Consider the following 21,010-nt stretch of genomic DNA (forward strand, 5'->3'; position numbering starts at 1 on the left):
AAATGTGTTGCTGGAAAAGCGCAGCAGGTCAGGCAGCATCCAGGGAACAGGAGAATCGACGTTTCGGGCATAAGCCCTTCTTCAGGAATGAGGAACGTTTGTCCAGCAGGCTAAGATAAAAGGTAGGGAGGAGGGACTTGGGGGAGGGGCGTTGGAAATGTGATAGGTGGAAAGAGGTCAAGGTGAGGGTGATAGGTCAGACTGGGGTGGGGGCGGGGAGGTCGGGAAGAAGATTGCAGGTTAGGGAGGCGGTGCTGAATTTGATGGATTTGACTGAGACAGGCTGGGGGGAGGGGAAATGAGGAAATTGGTGAAATCCGAGTTCATCCCTTGTGGTTGGAGGGTTCCTAGCCGGAAGATGAGGCTTTCTTCCTCCAACCGTCGTTTTGTTGTGGTCTGACGATGGAGGAGTCCAAAGACCTGCATATCCTTGGTGGAGTGGGAGGGGGAATTGAAATGTTGAGCTACAGGGTGGTTGGTTGGTTGGTCCGGGTGTCCCAGAGGAGTCAAATCCATCAAATTCAGCACCGCCTTCCTAACCTGAGATCTTCTTCCCGACCTCTCCGCCCCCACCCCAGTCTGACCTATCACCCTCACCTTGACCTCTTTCCACCTATCACATTTCCGACGCCCCTCCCCCAAGTCCCTCATCTCATTTTCACAGCCATCAAAACCTCCAATATCTCCTCTGTTCTTACATGAAACTGCTCCAGAGCTTGATAATCCACCTTCTTAAATTCTGTAATTGCATCACTCTCCTCCAAAGTAAAGAGAGATATGAAGTGCTATCTTCTAATGTCCTCCAGTTTCACAGGAGAAAGTGAGGTCTGCAGATGCTGGAGATCAAAGTTGAAACTTTATTGCTGGAACAGCACAGCAGGTCAGGCAGCATCCAGGGAACAGGGCCCTTCGGCCCATCCAGGGAAGGGCCTCTTCCTGAAGAAGGGCCTGTGCCCGAAACGTCGAATCTCCTGTTCCCTGGATGCTGCCTGACCTGCTGTGCTGTTCCAGCAATAAAGTTTCAACCTCCAGTTTCACACACAAATTGCCCCCTTGGTTCCTAGCAGACCGTACTCTTTCGCTGGTTATTTTTTTCTCCTTGGTAAACTTGTAGAATATCTTGGGATTCTCCCCAATCTTGCCGATCAGCATTTTCACCTGTCATCTCTTTGCTCCCCTACTTGCTTTCTCGACCACCCTCTTGCTCTCTCTTTATGCCTGTCTTTCCCTTTTTATCCAGTCCTGAATATTCCCAGACATCTATGGTTCACTGTTCTTGAGTTTCTACATTTCACCCTGAAGAAAATGTTTTTTTTTCTTGGTGCAGACTTGTGAGCCGAATGGCCTCTTCTATGTTGTATGAGTCTATGACTCATCTAAATGGACCCAGAATTGGCTGAGTAACAGAAAGCAGGGGATGATGACTAAGCAATGTTTGTGAGACTGGAAGCCTGTATCCATTGGAGCTCTGCAGGATCATTGTTAGGCCCTTACTGTCTGTGGTATTAAAAAAATTCAGACTTGAATGTAATTGATAATTAGGTGGATGCATGACACAAAAATTGATGGGATGGTAAGTAGCTAAGAGAATGACAAGATTAGATTACAGGAGTATAGACAGGTTGATCTGATCCGTGGCAAATGATATCAATCTGGATAAGCAGTACGAATAAGGAAATACATAACGAACAGTTGGACCCTTTGCATGTCCACTGGTCCCTTAAAGTAGCAGGACAGGGAAGGCGGCAGATGGGCTAATTGGCTCTTTTGGTTGAGGCATGACTTCAAAAGGAAGCAGATTATGCTGGACCTGTAAAAATCAATTGGTGAAGTCACAGCTGGAGTTTTGGAATTCACATTATAGAAGAGTTGCAATTGCACTGGAGAAGTTGCAGAGGTGATTTACCATGATGTTGCCTGGGCTGGAGAGTTTAAATAAAGTTGGACAGACTAGGGTTACTGCATATACTCGAGTAATATTTGATCTCGTGTAAAAGTCGACCCCCTATTTTTGGCCAAATAACCTGAAATTTCCATGCTTCTTGCGTAAAAGTCGACCCTAGTTCTTCACAGATAACAGATCAACGTTTATGACTTAGTGTTCCAGCCATCACATCCCTCTCCAACTTTCCAGTCTGCCATTTGTTCCATTCCACTCCTGGTCATCTAGTCCACTGGCTGTTGTGCTCCGCTCCAGGTTTTCAGAATTATCATAACTCTTTTCTTTATTCATTTAGAGATCATTTGGGCTTCTGCTAATGATACGGTATGAATTTTGATGGGTTTGAATTTCAGTCCCTCAAAACTAATATCCATGTAATTGTCAAACCCATAATTTTAACTTTAAAAAGGCATCAAAAAATTCAACAGTTACTCAAGTATATACAGTATTTTCTGTGGAACACAGGAGACAGAGGGAGGTACATGAATTGTATAAAATGAGGGTCATAGACAAGGTAGACAGGAAGACACATTTCCCCCTGACAGACAGATCAATGACCAGAGGCATAGATTTATGGCAAGTATATTCAGAAGGAATGTGCGGAAGATGTTTTTCCACCCAGAGGATGATGAGATGTTGCACCTGTAAGAGTGGCGGAGGCAGCAATTCTCAATATTTAAGTAAAGGTATTTAGATGTACACTTGTAATGCCTCAACACATCAGGCTATGAGTCAAGTACCAGAAAATGGAATGAGAGCAGTTAAATACTTGTTCTTGGCTGGCATAGACTTGATTGGCCGAAGGGCCTTTCTCGGTGCTGTAAGTGTCAATGACAAACTGAAGCAGGTGCCAAAACTTTCAGACGGGGAATAAATTTCATCCAAAGACAGTTTGGGGCCAAAGTGATCAAATGGGTATGGAGAAAAAGCAGGAACATAGTACTGAGTTGGATGACAGCCATGTTTATATTGCACAGCAGAGCAGACTCAAAAGCACCAAATGGCCAACCACTGCTACTTTTTTCTATGTTTCTGTTTACGAATTTATAATTCGACAAAAATGGCAGGAGGCTGAGGAGGGAGATATTAGGTGGAATGATCAAATAGGTAAAAACAATGACTGCAGATGCTGGAAACCAGATTCTGGATTAGTGGTGCTGGAAGAACACAGCCCTTCATGAAGAGCTTTTGCCCGAAACGTCGATTTCGAAGCTCCTTGGATGCTGCCTGAACTGCTGTGCTCTTCCAGCACCACTAATCCAGAATCCGGAATGATCAAATAGTTTAATTTTAAGGGCCTAGGACAAAAATAAAATGGAGAGTTGGACAGTTTTCAGAATCTTTACAAGTTTATACATCATATCCAACTTTACAATTTCAAGACATCCACGGTTAATTCCTTGCGTATTTTCCAATAATCTTCAAGTTTTTCAAGCTCAGGCCCATATCACATAACTTGACTTTGTACTAGGAATAAGTATTGTATAACAATAATCATGACAAGGGCTATCTTCTAGACTAGTTTTGGTCACTTAAATGACTTTGGGAGAGGAATGTTCTTCAGATTTTACTTCTCATTGATCTTGAATTTTTATAGTGTTTCTGTGTGTTTATGATTATTTTGAGAGAGAAAAAGATAAGTGCATATATTTTGATGCACACGATGCCGCAGTTGTGTGGGACTGCCCAGATGAATAGACAAAAGATCAGGTAAAAACAATGACTGCAGATGCTGGAAACCAGATTCTGGATTAGTGGTGCTGGAAGAACACAGCAGTTCAGGCAGCATCCAAGGAGCAGCAAAATTGATGTTTCGGGCAAAAGCCCTTCATCAGGATTAAACTCTGCTTTATTCCTGATGAAGGGCTTTTGCCCGAAACGTTGATTTTACTGCTCCTCGGATGCTGCCTGAACTGCTGTGCTCTTCCAGCACCACTAATCCAGACAAAAGATCATGTCATTCTAGCGAACCAGTACTTTACAAAACAGAATTCTTAAATATGCATCAACACTATTTTGCATTTGAAATTAAAATTAAATTTAGCATGAAATCTAGATCAAAACTAACTAAATAAAGCAAAGGAAGTCTGAAATAAAAGCAAAGTTTCGGTGGGTCATGGCCTCTTTCTCTCTGGAATCCTTGTTTTCATAGAAAAAAACTTGCGTTTCCCAGTGAACTCATCTGGAAACGAAACATGTAACAAAGGACTGGTGATGCTGGAAATATAAAACAAATTGTGGGAGAAGCTACTCATCACGTCTAAAGGAGGGTCACGAGAGCCGAAGCATTGACTCTATTTTCTCTCTACAGATACTGCCAGATCTGATGTTTCTCCAGCAATTGCTGTTGCCGTCTGGAAACTAATCGGTTGCATCCATGTACAAACACAAAGAAGAATTGCAATGAATGTAACGCATGGGAGAGGGGAGCTGACGATGAGACGAGAGAGGTTTCAATCTGAAGAAGAAAGGAATTTCATCACCTTCTAAACCGGCAGAGAGCGATTTGAATTGGGTAATTAATGTTTAGCAATGTTCCAGTGAGTGAGTGAGTGAGTTGAAATTACACCTGGGCCCCAGCTTCACTCACACACAACATGTCGGCTAGTCAACTACACGTATTCATCAATACGGCCAGCTTCTTACCTGCGGCTGAAACGTGGACAGGGAAAACATCTCAAAGCCCAGTCCGGCCTGTTTTGTACCGAGACGCGGTGTAAAATCGGAAGCTCCGTCCCGTCCACACCCGGACGATCCAAACAGCCAACCGCTGACGGCCTGGAAAATGGCTTCCTCTCTGTGACGTCTGTCCACTATTCCTTCCGGACCACAGAGATACTACTACCGGGTTACGATAATCGTCACTTCCTTGATGTTGAGTCTCTGCATCTCTGATAACTTAGTGGCTTGGGGTTTTGTGATGTGGTAGTGGTGTAACTGTCTCTGGGTTAGAAGGTCTAGTAATTCAATTTTAACAGCTAGAAAGATGGGACCATAAAACAGCTGGTAGGTTTGTTGGGCTTGAAATGTTCGCGAAGATAATCCAAATGGATGTTTTTTGGAAGTTAGAGCTTAATTGTATTAAAAGTATTTAATGAACTTTGCACGATTGTAAAACTTACTGAATTAGGTTAAAACGATATTGTATATGACTTTAGGTGGAGAATAATCCAGAGCAAGCTAGATGATGGCGATGTGTGGAATTTAAAAAAATGTTTTGTTTTCAATTTATCTCAGGTATTTTTGCGAGAAGAAAATTACAATTGGAGCTGGGAGAGTGTTAAAGCAACAAAGTAGTTTCAAGCAGCCGAAGTGTTGCTGTAGTCAAGGGCTGGTGGAATCTATACGTGGCTGACAAGGTGGTGGAAGGTTGCTGATTCTGAAAAGGAAATAGATAAGCAGCCAAAGACGAAACCTTCAGACGGTTAACGTATTGTGGGTCGGCTTTGCACAGCTGGAAGCTCATTAAAGTCTCAGGAGCTTGTTAATATCTGAGAGCAGGAGCAAAATAAGCCCACAAGCAGTAGTTGCTTGGTGCAGCTAAGAAATATTGGAGCTCCGAGACCCCCTAGGGGGTAGTGTCACTTACTGAAACCGTCTGTTTGTGAACAAGTTGAAATTGTGGTAGTGAGTAGGTGCTACAATGCAGCTGGGAATCCACTGTTCAAGCTTGTTACACAGTTTTGGTGAAAGAAATTGAGATACCTGAACTTTAGCAATCATTTAACACAACAGAATGGCTTGTGATGGAGTTCCAAAGCTAGGTCTTCAAATATGAATAATTGGGGTGTCTTTTAAAGGAGATAATGTTTTAATGAGATTTGTCGGCCCACAGTGTCCCTAATCATTGGGGTATTGCTGATAAATCCATGCAGTATCTTGATTGCATTTGTTATTTGACATGCTATGCGGGATGTTTGACCACAGTTTGCCTATTATCTATATTTACCTCCTGTTAATTTTCAGTGGGAGAGAATAAGTTGTATAAATATATTGTTGAACAGTTTTACTGTCCTGACCTTGTAAAGTTTTTTTTGTTTAGTCAAAACCTGTATGTATATTGTGGTAGAATGGTGGCTTTATTCTCTAGGTAAATATCTGGGATCTTAAACTTGGTCTATTTTAAGCAAAAAAAAGTTGTTACTCCTGGCCCAACTGTAACTCTGTTTGCAATGCTATGTTCAGGGAAGCTTTTTGTTTCCATTGTGTTGAGGGTAAATAAATTGAACTTAAAACCATAGAATCTGACAGTGTGGAAGCAGACCATTTGGCCCATTGAGTTCACACTGATCCTTTGAGGAGCAAGACACTCTTGTATTTTAAACTTGTATTTTAAAAAAGGTGTTTGTTGAATGGATTTTGTTTTGTAGAATTGATTTTATTCATGATTGTATGCCCAATACAAAAATGTGTAAGGAAACAGTCAGTTGTTTCATGTTAACTCATGTCAGTTTTACATTTCCATAATTACACAATTTAGTAAATTCAAATTTTTGTTGCAAGTCGGTCCAATAAGGTTTATACTGGGGAGTGCTATAGGCACCAGCAAATATGATTATATAGTCTTGAGGGCAGAACAACTGAGGATCTTTAAGGAGTAAGATTTAACATTTGGTTCTTTTCAAAATCTCCGTAACAATGTCTGCCATATGGTGTAACCTGTAACTAGTTGTTAACGTATAATAATCTATATTTTGTTCACTACAAAAGACTCTTCTACCTCGACAAGAAGTGGTTTTCCTCTACCCTACTGGATCAAGCAGGCCTGGTAGTTGCCTATGTTTAGGGGATGGTGGTTATAAACTGCCCTGATATGGCATAGTGAGCTGCCATGCCCTTACAACACATAGATTTGATAATGAACCTGTCAAGAAATAAGCATAACTGAGAAGGTATCATGGGTTTTGAAATCTTCCAACAGTAATCTTTGGTACTCACTGTCAGGATACATGCATAAATAATGCTATTTTAAAATACAAAGTTGCTTCAGTGTTTCTGTTTTTGTCAACAATCAATATTGGTCTTCCCTTTTTATGTTTTCAACTGGAACCATTCTCCATTAAATGTCCTTTGGAAGTGGTATCATTAAGTCTAATTTAAAGTGCCTCATTCTTTTCATGACAGGACAATGACTTTCCAAACTAAAACACTTGAATATATATTTGTTATTACCACACACTGTGCCCCCTCCACAACCAACAAGTAGTGCTGTCCTATCATGTTCTCTGCAACCTTTTGATATTACTGACCACACCATGCTTGTCCAAAACCATTCGTCCACTGTCCAGCTCAGTATGACTTCCTTCATTTAGTTCCATTCTTATCTGTCCACACATAGCAACAGTATTCCAGAAACTACTATTTTTTCAACCTTTCCACCAAAAACTTTGGAGTGCCTCAGAAACTTGGCCTCCTCCTCTTGCTAGTCTGCATTCTTCTCTTGTTGACAGCTTCCAAAGGCAGAGATCTGATTCCGTATGTGTGCTGTTAACAGGCAACTCTCCCTTTTTACCATCTCTGTAAACCTCCAAGAAATGCTGATGTCTTGTTATGCTGTTGTCTAATATTCAATATTGGATAAGTCACAATTTCCTACAGTTACATATTATGAAAATAGTTGCATCTTTGGCCTCTATCACTGAAGAAGGGTAAGGAGGATAGAAGAGTTTAAAAGGGGAGAAATGATAAGATAAGTAGAATACTAAAGAACATGGCGCACAGGAGAAAATAAGCCAGGGCAAACAATAGAGAGTAGGGCCAACAGCAAGAAATATCTGTTTAAGGAAATAGTTCAGGTAGTTTAAATGCATATCCATAAGAGCGAACAATTAGCAATTAACTGAAGTAGCTGTGATTTGTGTTGGACAAGAAGGTCATGCTGCATGACTCCTAGATCAGAGGTCATCAGCATCACACAATACAGTTAGCAGTTACTTAGAGACCATCTGTACAGCTTGAGCTAGTCACACAAGCATTAATCATGAGAGAAGGTATTGGTGCGAGGAGTAGATGGTGGGCACGTATAAGCCCTCCAAAAACACAAGTGGATGTCCTGTTGAAATTAGAGGACTCAGCACCTTGCAAGAAAATCAGCTTCATCCTGCTTTTGCAATAAAGGACTGACATATCATTCATTTCATATCAAAGTTGCATGTAACCATTGTGATGCAAAAATGTATAAATATGTTGTTTTGAGCTGTAAATGCCAGAGTGTCTTGGAGCTTGACTCTGAGGCCTCCTTTACAGAATTGGTACGCTTGAATAGGGACTGCCTTTTACAACCTACTTGACAGAAGGTTTGACTTGTCTAATTCCCTCTAACAGTCACAAGCTTCTATTGCTGTCAATGTTATCCCTTTCCCAACTTTTGTCTGAGGTTAAGCAAGAGAGCAACACTGACATTCCATGTATCTGGATATCCTCTCTGTCGTGAAGAACAGTACTTTCTTCTTCATCCCATTGTCCACCTCTGTAGTTTCCTCATTTATTTCTAAGGCAGTTCTAGACTGGAGTATTCCAAAGGACACTTCCCATTCTCAACTTTCTCTAAATATTGGCAAATCTGAAACATTGCTGCCATATTCTATTCAATGCTAAGTTTACTCATCCATCATCAATTGAAAGTGAGAATTATGGATAATTCCTCTTCCTTAGTCCATATATGCTCTGGCTGAATCGCCATCAACATAGTCAAGATCAACTGACTCAATGCAGACTCAAACCTAATACCTTACAGTTCTGCTGCCAGTCCTTGTAACAGCTCCTGCCTGCCAGGACATGTTGTAGCATGTCATATTCAGCTGTCTATACCATCCTCACACATCCACTGGAGATCATCTGCAGCCACTCTGGCATGCAACAACCACCTATGATTAGGTTGACCCCATTTTCTGCTGCGTTCCACTTTACCTTTCAGAAGAGATCTCTGTAACTTCTCAGCTCTGATCCAAATGCTGACATTTTCCTTGTCTTTTGTTGAATTCATCTTGATCTTGCAAATTCAAATGTATCTTCATTTGTCTTATGGTCTTTATATCTTAACATTCAGGTTTCAAATACCTCTATTTTCTTCAATATCTTTACTTCTTGTCCAGTTTTCTGAGGCATACAGAAAAGTAGATAGAATGGAGAACTTATGACATATTCCCCTTGTTACAAGGTTGTTTTCTTGTTGATAACATGTTCTTCAGCTTCACAAGATCACTTTTCATCTGTTTCTATCCTCCTTTTAACTTCTACATCACATCCTCCATCTATTATTATAATTTTTCCTAAATATATAAACCTATTTGTTCTGGTGTGGCACTATCCACAATTTAACACACAGACTATGGAGAATATAAATAAACAGAATTCCAAATATCAAAGTCCAGACCACAAGTTGGAAAGTTCTTTTCTACTTAGTCCTTTTGGTTTTTATAATTACAAGATGCTATTATTTGTCTGATAGTGGTTGTCCTTTGATTCAATGACTCAGCAGGCAAATGTAGATTTTCCCTTGCTTGAATTATTTAAGCTTTCTGGGGTTTTCTGTCATTTTCCCCACATGGATAGAAAGATAATGAGAGAGAGAGATGCTGTAAACAGTCTCTGGATGTTTTTACTTTCTACTGTTCTTGGCACTTACATTTTTTTAACACTGCAGGTCAACAAATCAGAGGATTGTTGCCAGGCAGAATTACCTTGATTTGAAAGATTCTTGATGCCATTCAGTCTCAAAATCTCTAGTTGCTTCCAAAAAGCAATATTATATTGCATAACTCAACAATATAGGGCTGTAAGAAATCGGAACTGGAGTATGCCATTCAACCCATCGAGCCTGCTCTGCCATTCAGTAGGATCATGGTTGATCCAATATTCATCACATCGACTTTCCTGCCCTCTCCCCCAAAACCCTTGATTTCCTGACTGATCAAGAATTAATCTATCGCCACCTTAAATGTACACAAGGACTCTGCCCCCACTGTTCTCTGTGACAAGGGACTCCAAAGACTCCTCATCTCAGTCTTAAATTGGTGTCCCTTTATTTTGAGATTGTGCCCTCTGGTCCTAGACTTTCCCATGAGAGGAAACATCTTAGCATTTACCCAGTTGCCTGTGAAGAATCCAATATGTTTCAATGAGATCAACTTTCATTCTTCTAAGCTCCAGTGCTTAGAAGAAGAGTTCCCAGCCTGTTTAGGCTTTGCTCAGAAGACAATCCCTCCATTTGGAGATCAGAGTCAAAACGTCCAGCACTGGGAAAGCACAGCAGATCAGGCAGAATCTGAGGAGCAGGAGAATTCATTTCAGCCTTGGCCGACTGTCTGTGTGGAGTTTGCACATTCTCCCCGTGTCTGTGTGGGTTTCTTCCGGGTATTCTGGTTTCTTCCCGCAGTCCAAAGATGTGCAGGTTAGGTGAATTGGCCATGCTAAATTGCCCGTAGTGTTCAGGGATGTGTAGGTTAGGTGACGTGATCAGGGGAAATGTAAAGTAATAAGGCAGGGCAATGGGACTGGGTGTGATACTGCTTGAAGGGTCGGTGTGGACTTGTTGGGCCAAATGGCCTGTTTGCACACTGTAGGGATTCTGTAAGATTCTATTAACGAATCGGGCATAAGCCCTTCATCAAGAATGTGTGTGGGGAAGGGGGCTGAGAGACAAGGAGGAGGGGGGGTGGGTGGGGAGGTAGCTGGGTTTGGTTGGAGGGTCCCAACGTGAAAGATAAGGCGTTCTTCCTCCAGGCGTTGGGTGGCTAGGACTTGGTGGTGGAGAAGGCCCAGGTCTTTCGGATCCTTGGCGGAGTAGGAATGGGAGTTGAAGTGGTCAGCCACAGGGCCTTGGGGTTGTTCAGTTCATGTGTCCCAGAGGTGTTCTCTGAAATGTTCTGCGAGTTAGTCTCCCCAATGTAGAGAAGACCACACCGAGAGCAATGGACACAATAGATTATGTGTGTGGAAGTACAGGTAAATCTCTGCTGGATGTGGAAGGATCCTTTGGGGCCTTAGATGGAGGTGAGGGGTTAGGTGTGGGTGCAGGTTTGACACCTCTTGTGGCCGACAAAGGAAGCTGCCGGGAGTGGTGGGTGGGTTGGTGGGGGCCATGGACCTAACGAGGGAGTCGTAGAGGGAATGGTCTCTGCAGAATGCTGATAGTGTGCATATTGGGGATCATCCCAGTGAATCTTCTCTGAACTGTCTCCAATGAAATGACATCTCTCTGTGAATAAGGGTATCAAAATTTTTCAAAGTAAAAACAACCCCAGCATTTTATGTACAAACAGATACAGAAGAAACAAGAATGTGCCACTTGGCTTTTTGAGCCTGCTCCACCATTCACTAATATAATGACTGATCTGATTTTAACCTCCTTTCCAAAGACCTACAAATCACAGTTACACTTTCATCCTTAGTAATGAAGAATCTATCTACCTCTATCTTTAAAATATTTAAAGTTTCTGCATCCACTCCTGTTTAAGGAAGGGAATTCCAAAGCTTCACAACTGAGTTTAAAAACAAGTTTCACTCTCATTAATAACAAATGTTCACTGTTACCTTAAAATTTCAATGATTATAAGTTTCAAATGTTAAAATATGAGTTTATTGATGTGTTTTTGCTACTAGTTATATTCATAATATTTGGATTGAATCTTTATGACAAGCATGTCCTAAATATTGGTTTGATTCAGTCAATGTGCTTCTTCCATATTGGCTATTTCCTTCTTCATGCAGCCACAAGTCAAGTTCTTCAAACGTTCTCTCCTGTGAGGAGACCAAGATGATCTGTTGGGAGAAAAAGAGAATTGGAAGAAATATTTTGTACAAAGACTGGATAGGACAAAACTATTAATAAATCAAAACAGTTTTAAAGGACATAAGGTTATTTAGCTACTTGTCAAAGCTGGTTTTTTTGGTAGAGGAAGTAGTAATCCCATAGGTTTGCTTTGGTTCTTTTATCTTGCATCCTTGTTTAAAATGTTTACATGATATTTGCTTAAAACATGCAATGATATGTTTTAACAGAAACAGGGCCACCCTCTGTGGCAAAGTAGTCATGTTCTCTACAAATTTCTCCTTACTCTGTTTAAGTTGACGATTTGTCAGACTCCCCAACCAGGGAGAATATGAATTCTCAATTCAGCCTCTCAAAGTCTGTCAAAATTAGAAAAAAAAACACTATTCAATAATCTTTTTAACCTTTCTCTGAAGGAACAACACCAGTATCTCAAGTCATGATAAAAAATAGAAACTGAAAGTGTTTCTGTTTGTTTTCTGAGCTTGGTATGAATTTTCTCAAGTGAAAACATCCTTTGTGTCACATAGTCAAAAGGTAGTATATGAATTGATGAAATCGAGACCAAACGTTGATGCTTCTTATGGGTCTACCTACCTCCATTTATTATATCCTCTTTCAGTATATTATTTCTTCCCTTTTGTATATCTGCCAAAAGAAAGAAGAAACAAATAACAAAAAAAAATTAAATGCATTCACATAATGCTGTTCACAACCTCAAGATGTTTTAAAGTGGTTTAAAGATGATCAATTATTTTCGTAGTGACTGTTGTATAACGAAACATCTCCTAACTATTTATCATAAATTAGTAAGATTTTGGGGTTGACTTTAAGTTTACTTATTAGACCTAAATCACTTACAATTAAAGACTGAGTTGAAACGGCCTTTCCAAAACCTGTTGTGATTTATTTATAAAATCCATTCCTGCTACAAGTATATTTTTATAAGTTTTATCATAATAAATAGAAAATAATGTATACTCAATAAAAGCAATGATTTTCGATTCACACTGCTTGTGTTACTGGTTGACTTGACACAAACCTCTTATTTTCTCCTGTTGACTAACATTGTCCTAATTTCTATCTTTACGCTGAACTTCTAAGAACGGTCACTATTAACCATTGTTAGCACTACTCCCATCAGATGCATTCTGAAATCTAATTGGCTTATCAATGCATGGTGAGTACATAATCAATCTCAGGTCAGCTAAACTGTACATCCCCAATTTGTAATTGGTTTCTTTAAAAGTAATGGTTTTCTTGCTGATATAAATTCATTCTGTTTCCTGATTTGTTCCTTCAAATGTCAGTCACATCCCCTTTGTGATAGTTTGTCCCTCTTAGCTTACTAATTTCATATGGTGACACAGTGGCTCAGCGGTTAGCATTACTGCCTTACAGCACTGGCGATCTAGGTTCGATTCCACCATCAGTTGACTGTCTGGAGTATGTACATTCTCACCATGTCTGCGTGGGTTTCTGCTATATACTTTAGTTTCCTCCCACACTCAAGATATGCAGGCTAGGTGGATTGGCTATGCTAAATTGCCATAGTGTTTAGGATTGTGTGGGTTAGGTGTGTTTGCCATGGGAAATGCAGGGTGACTGGGAAAAGATGGGGAATGGGTCTGTGTGGGGTGCTCTTCGGACAGTCTGTGTGGGCTTGTTGGGCTGAATAGTCTGTTTCCACACTGTAGGGATTCTGAGAGATCTCTATCAAAGTAAGTGAACTGGCTATTTATTTTTCTTTTGATTTATTCCTTGACTATATCTGCTAATATGTCTGACTTTGTGAGATTGGGGCTACAATCATTTATATAAATGATTTGGATATGAACAAAGGAGGTATGGTTAGTAAGTTTGTAGATGACACCAAAATTGGAAGTACAGTGGACAGCGAAGGTTACCTCAGAATACAATGTGATCTTGATCAGATTGGCCACAGATTTTAATTTAGATAAATGTGAGGCAAATCAGGGCAGGACTTCTACACTTAATGGGAAGGTCTGAGGGAGTGTTGCTGATCAAAGAGACTATGGAGTGAAGGCTCATTGTTCCTTGAAAGTGGAATCCCAGAAAAACAAGATAGTGAAGAAGACATTTGTTATGCTTGCCTTTATTAGTCAGTGCATTGAATATAGGAGTTGGGAAGTCATGTTGCAGCTGTACAGGACATTAGTTAGACCACTTTTATAATACTCCATGCAATTCTGGTCCCCCTGCTATAGGAAGAATGTTACAAAACTTGATAGGGTTCAGAAAAGATTTACAAGTGTGTTGCCAGGGTTGGAGGGTTTGAGTGAGGGAGAGGCTGGACCAAAGGAGGAGTTGGACCAAAGAGTCTGTATCCATGCTGTACAGTTCTGACTCTCATCAAAGGAGATTGGGTTTAAAACGTGTACATTAAATAAATGACCTTATAGAGGTTTCTAAAATCATGAGTGGCATGGTTGGGATAAATAGACAAGGTCTTTTCCCTGGGGTGAGGGAGTCTAGAACTAGTAGGCATAGGTTTAGGGTGAGAGGGGAAAGATTTAAAACGGACCTAAGGGGCAACATTTTCATGCAAAGGGTGGTGTGTTTATGGAATGAGCTGCCAGAGGAAGTGGTGTAGGCTGGTACAATTACAACATTTAAAAGGCATCTGGATGGGTATATGAACAGGAAGGCTTTACGGTGATATGGGCCAAGTGCTGGCAAATGGGCCTAAATTAATTTAGGATATCTGATTAGCATGGACTAGTTGGACCAAAGGGTCTGTTTGCATACTGTGCATCTCTATGACTCTAAATGACCTTGTAGTTTAACTTTGCTAAAACTACTGTATTATTAATAAATTGTGAAATTTGTTTAAGCTATAAACCTAGTGTCTGGTAGTCGTTATTCACTAAATCTGGTTAAGAACTATTGGAGTCAATTTTGATGGTCATTCGGTAATGTTCTTTTGCAATTACAGAGATGGGGGGCTGATCTGATTTGACTGTTTCTGTTCATGTCATTAACATAACAATTCTAATAATGTGCAGAAATGTACTTACCTTTTCATCATCTGCTAGTTTAAAAACCATTCAATGCAGCATGAATTGATTTCTCCAGTGTTTTGTGTTCTATTTGGCCCATTTCTGAACCTAAATTTTCCTGGCAATACTACTAATTTTGCAGCTCTGTAATGTGATTGGGTAGTTTTTCAGAGTTTTATTTTGCAGTAATGAAGGTTTTCTCTTCTCTCTCAACAAGTCATCATGACATCATCACAGTGCTTGGTGCTTATTGTATGCAATTAAATATTAACCCTTTCAGTGCCTATACAGCAGCTTTTTATTCAGCTTTTCATGAAGGAAAAGCCATATCTGGATATTGTTAATTTTCTTGACCAGTTTTGTAGCTATACTGAAACAGCTCTGCTAGGTGTGTTTTCAGGAGCTTCAGCAAAACAGCCCAGAACATTGTTGACCCAATACTCTTTGCTGAAATCTGCGCCCTCAGCTATTTATAGGCTAATTGTATTAAACATTGGTATCTCTGATAATGGAAAGATCTTAACAAAATGTCAAGATAGATCATCCACTTCAAACGTGACTGAAGAATAATGCAAGAACTTTAGCACTGCCTTTTAAGTACAGTGCTCAGCCATTGTTGAGGCTGGAGATGATCAAAAATGGAACCTTCACCTCTGATTAGCCGTTGAATTATTCACCACCATTCACAACTGGATGTGGAAGGACACTAAAACTGTGACCTGATCCAATTAGTTTGGGATCATTTAACTTGATTTATTGCGTGTTGTTTCCATTTTAGCATGCATTTAGTCTTGGGTTGTAGTTTCACCAGGATGGCATCTTACATTTAATGCTATTTCAGGTATGCTCTTCTCCATTTTTCTTGTACCAGGGTTGATCTCCTGGCCTGATAATAGAGTCAGGAATGTGCTGGGTCACAAATTATAATTCCAGTGCTGTTGCAAATGCCTTCCAGCATTTCATGGATGCCAGATCTCTCAAATCTTTCTATTTAGCATGTGTATTGGCCACAGGATGGGTCTGTCCAGTGTCAAGGTAGGTCAAGATGGTCATCCCTGTGAAATAATAACATGAATTGTTGGGATCACTTCAAGTAAGTTTTACACTCAGAGTGACACTCACAACCTGCCATCTGGCAGTCTAAAATACGATTTTCAAGTCTTGGCCAGTAGTGATGCTTCGAGCCACTCTTATTGTTGGGCATTCTGTGCTCTTGCTCAATTTTTCTTCTGTGGTAGCCACATGAAGAAGCAATCAGTCATCAAATGAGGAAAAGTGACAATCAGCACGATAATTCTTTGGTTATGCTTGGCCACATGCCATGTAGTCTTCATGAGATTTCATAGTGCCTAGATAATAATTGAGGATCCCAGAACCCCACCATGTTAATTCTATATTAGTGCTACCAATGCCATTTTGTCCTGCTAGAGGAACAGGTGTACCAAGAGATGCTGATAGTGGAATTTAGGATATAGAAGATTAAGCATACTCATATTAGGCAGTTGTTTGACTAGTCTGTGGGACAGCTCTGAATTTTGGCACCAATCCCAACTGCCTACTCCTGACTTTTGAGAATGCATGGCTAGATGTACCTTTGTCGTGTTTAAACCTAGTGTCGAAATTGATGCTAAGTCGTCCATCTGATTTTATGCTTATTATAGTTTATCATTATGGCATTGTTACAACTTAGTGGCTTTTTTGGCAATTTCAGAGTGAACCACATTGTGTGCCTCCAGACCCAATAGTCATACAGCATGGAAACAGACACTTTGGTCCAACGAGTCCATACCAAACATCATCCCAAACTAAACTAGTTCCACCTGCCTGCTCCTGGCCCACGTCCCTCCAAACCTTTCTTATTCATGTACCCAAACGTCTTTTAAACATTGTAATTGTACTTACGTCCACCACTTCCTCAGGAAGTTCATTCCACATGCATACCATCCTCTGTGTGAAAAAAAAATTGCCTCACATCTTTTTTTAAATCTCTCTCCTCTCACCTTAAAAATGTGCCCCCTAGTCTGGAAATTTCCCCATCCTAGGCAAAAGACAACTATCATTAACCCTATTTATACATCATTATAAACTTCGAAAGTGTCACCTCTCAACCTCTTATGCTCCAGTGAAAAAAGTCCCAGCCTATCCAGCTTTTCTTTGTTGGTCAAACCTTCCATACCCAGCAACATCCCAGTAAATATTTTCTGAACTCTCTCCAGCTTAATAATATCATTTCTATAATTGGGTGACCAGAACTGGACACAGTGTTCCAGAAGAGGCCTCACCTCTGTCAAACTGGATGAGGATAGCAGGTTTCTTTCTCTTTTGAACATTCGTGAACCAGGTAGGTATTTATTAAAATCTGGAAATTTCATTCCACTTTTACTGACTTGCTCACTAACACTGGTTCTGGTAGGACTAATCAACTTTACAACACGTTACAGTCTTTAGTCAAAAGTGACAACATTCAGAGTTGAATTAAAATTGAATGGTCTTGATCAAAACAGTTTCTGAATTGAGTGACTCCAAGGACTTTTGTTGTTCAACTTATCAGCCATCAGGAAACCTAGGTGCAGGAAGTTATGGTTTTTTCACATGTACACAGGTTCAGCCTTGAACATTCTAAGCCTGAGCTCTGGCAAAAGCCCACAAGTTACGACCTCAGATAGTCCTTAATTCATATATTCAATTTCCAATTGATCAAATTATAATCATATGTTAATCAGATGTCTCCTATTTCCTACAATACATATGTCATACATTGTTCATGTCCATAAAAGGCTTCGTATTATCCTCCTGATTATGTTGTCTCGGCTTCATTTTTGTTTGCATCACTCACTCCCTGGCTTGGCCTTTTGTCATTCTGTTTGGGGTGCACCTGCTCAATTATTATTCTACTTATATTTATTTCCCTGCAAACAGTGCTACCTGAATCTATATTTCACTTTTCAAGGAATCTCAGCAGAAGTTAACTCAATGGGAATTGAAAGAAAACTCTCCACTAGCTGGATTCATGCCAGCACAAATAAAGATGGTTATGGTTTTTAAAAGGCACCTTATCTCAATTCCAAGGCATTATTGAAGGGTTGTTTCAGGGCTGTAGCTAACACCCAAATGCCACAATAAGAGCCTTTCCTGCATAAAGTCAGAAGTGGGAGATAGTTATTTTCTTGTTATTATCCCATCAATTCATATCTTCTCTGATAATGAAACAACCTGTGCATGCATGCAGCAAAGATTGCACAATATTCAGGTGTGGGCTAATAAGTGGCAAGAAATATTTGCAAGGCAAAACCATCTATTATCCCCATCATCAACATCTTACAAGTCACCAATGGCCAAAAGGTTAGCTGATGTAACCCCATATTTCACTTCAAAGGCTGACAAGGTGAAAGTCAGGACTATAATGGAATGCTTGACACTTGCCTGGATGAATGCACACTATTCAAATAAAATGCAACCTACTTGATTGGCATTCAGTTACTCACATTGAATGTTCACTTCCTCCAACAGTTTACCGTAGCTGCTGTATATAGCATCTATAAAATTAACTAGTGCAGCCGGTAAGGCTTATTTGCAAATATATTCCACTAAAATTACGATAGCTGTGGTTGAAAAATTACTACTACTTCTAGGTGGGGCAACAAACTGGCGTTTTGAACTGTCATTTCTGGTTTGCTTGTGTGCATTTTTTGCTTCTCTGTTTTTGTGAACTAATCTTGGATGGTAAAGCCAAAAAAACTGTACAGTTTTATAAAACAACTTTTGATTTTTAAGCTAACATTCTGTATTAGTTTAATGATAGACCAGATAACTATATTGGTGACAAAAAAAAACAGAAATTGCTGGAGCAATTAAGCAGATCTGGCAACATTTGTGGAACAAAAGCGCAGCTAACATTTCCATTCCAGAACTGGACTTAGTCATAGAGATGTACAGCATGGAAACAGACCCTTAGGTCCAACCCATCCATGCAGATCAGATATCCCAAACAAGTCTAGTCCCAACTGCCAGCACCTGATCCATAGACCTCCAAACCTTTCCTATTCATATACCCATCCAAATGCCTCTTAAATGTTGCAATTGTACCAGCCTCCACCACTTCCTCTAGCAGCTCATTCCATACACGTACCCACCCTCTGTGTGAAAAAGTTGCCCCGTAGGTCTCTTTTATATCTTTCCCCTCTCACCCTAAACCTAAGCCCTCTAGTTCTGGACTCCCCGACCCCAGCGAAAAGACTTTGCCAATTTACCCTAACCATGCCCCTCATAATTTTGTAAACCTCTACAAGGTCACCCCTCAGCCTCAGATGCTCCAGGGCAAACAGCCCCAGTCTTTCAGCCTCTCCCTATAGCTCAAATCCTCCAACCCAGGCAACATTCTTGTAAATCTTTTCTGAACTCTTTCAAGTTTCACAACATCTTTCCGATAGGAAGGAGACCAGAATTGCACACAATATTCCAACAGTGGCCTAACCAATGTCCTGTACAGCTGCAACATGACCTCCCAACTCTACCATTAAGTGTATAAGTCCTACTAAGATTTGATTTCCCATTTATCTGAATTAAATTCCATCTGCCACTTCTCAGCCCATTGGCCCATCTGGTCAAGATCCTGTTGTAATCTGAGATAACCCTCTTCGCTGTTCACTACACTTCCAATTTTGGTGTCATCTGCAAACTTACTAACTGTACCTCTTATTCTCGCATCCAAACCGTTTATATAAATGACAAAAAGTAGAGGACCCAGCAACAATCCTTGAGGCACTCTACTGGTCACCGGCCTCCAGTCTGAGAAACAACCCTCCACCAACCCTCTGTCTTCTATCTTTGAGCCAGTTCTGTATCCAAATGGCTAGTTCTCCCTGTATTCCATGAGATCTAAACTTGCTAATCAGTCTCCCATGCGGAACCTTGTCGAACGCCTTACTGAAGTCCATATAGATTACATCTACTGCTCTGCCCTCATCAATCCTCTTTGTTACTTCTTCAAAAAAACTTAATCAAGTTTGTGAGACATGATTTTCCATGCACAAAGCCATGTTGACTATCCCTAATCAGTCTTTGCCTTTCCAAATACATGTACACCCTGTCCCTCAGGATTCCCTCCAACAACTTGCCCACCACCGACGTTTACCACATCCTTACGTACTCTCACACTCACATGGACCCTCTCTCATCCACATGCACTCTCTCAGATAACACACACTCTCCATATTCTTGCCATCTCACAGGCTTGTAATCCATCAAACTAATGCACACACTGTACCAAGCACACGTGCGCACACGCTCATGCATGCACATAATCTGCAGGCAGTCAATCCTTGTGACATTTTATCAATTCCTACACTGTCTGACTCAAGATTGGAATACAGACAGACTCGAACCTCTAATGCATTGTCTGAGCTAAGATGTCACTTTTTTTTTATTTATAACCTTAAGTTATCTTGGGAATGTGACTTGAAAGAAGTTCTGGGATTTACATATTAATGAATCGAAACCTACAACCCATTCTAAAAGATGAAAAACTTAACAGCAATCTAAATTTTTTCAATATATTGCATCACTTGCATGACATTATAATCTTGGTGCTATAAATTCTGTGTTTAATGATCCTTCCCCACTCGCTATGGACGAAAGGGCAATGCTCCGAAAGCTTGTACTTCCAGATAAACCTGTTGGACTATAAGATGGTGTTGTGTGATTTTTTTTACCTTTATCCACCCCAGTCCAACACCGACACCTCCTCATCGCGTTTAAAACAAAGTAAAATACTGCAGGTGCAGAAAATCTGAAACAGAGACTGCTGGCACAAATAAAACACTCAGCATGTCTGTCAGTGCCTGCTGGAGTCTCAAAACGGAAGAAAAGTCTATATCTCTCTCCATAGATACTGTCTGACCGACTCAGTGTCCTCTCTTAAAGCGGGGCTTCGGCCGTTGTCCCTCACTATAAGAACAGGCTGGCCTGTTCTCCCAGCATCGGTCACAGTATTAAGGGACATTTTTGTATTAACTCCACGATTATCCGCTACTAAGTGTTACGTAAACCCTTCAACAACTTCGAAGAGCAAATAAACAAATAATATTCACAAATAAATCACCACTAATTAAGTTCACCAAAGGGGTATTCCGATGACCTATTCATGAGGTTTCCTCCGTGCCTGTTCATATTTGTCAAAACTTAACGACTTAAAGAGAGATTTTAAAAATAGAGTCAGTTCGAAGGGTGGTCCAATAGCAGAACAACAACAAGTAACGCGCTTCATCCCCGGAATGA

The 21,010-nt window shown here is 40.4% G+C and overlaps 1 protein-coding gene and 1 long non-coding RNA gene across 2 annotated transcripts in view; both read right to left on the reverse strand.

Annotated features, from left to right (window-relative positions):
* The window catches only part of LOC122550058 (ATP-dependent zinc metalloprotease YME1L1-like), a 69,297-nt gene extending 64,535 nt beyond the window's left edge, over positions 1-4,762 (reverse strand). Inside the window, exon 1 of the mRNA XM_043690525.1 lies at positions 4,589-4,762. Within this exon, the coding sequence (XP_043546460.1) occupies positions 4,589-4,618 (30 nt within the window). The 5' untranslated portion in view covers positions 4,619-4,762. The remainder of the gene's footprint in view (positions 1-4,588) is intronic.
* A 6,131-nt stretch (positions 4,763-10,893) lies between these two features.
* On the reverse strand, positions 10,894-20,857 carry LOC122550060. The gene is made up of 3 exons (XR_006311733.1): positions 20,446-20,857; positions 12,312-12,362; positions 10,894-11,704 (listed from the first exon to the last, which is right to left on the reverse strand). It is a non-coding gene; the product is annotated as an uncharacterized LOC122550060 (long non-coding RNA).
* Positions 20,858-21,010: the final 153 nt, after the last annotated feature.

Source organism: Chiloscyllium plagiosum, chromosome 5 (assembly GCF_004010195.1).
Source record: "Chiloscyllium plagiosum isolate BGI_BamShark_2017 chromosome 5, ASM401019v2, whole genome shotgun sequence".
NCBI lineage: Eukaryota > Metazoa > Chordata > Chondrichthyes > Orectolobiformes > Hemiscylliidae > Chiloscyllium > Chiloscyllium plagiosum.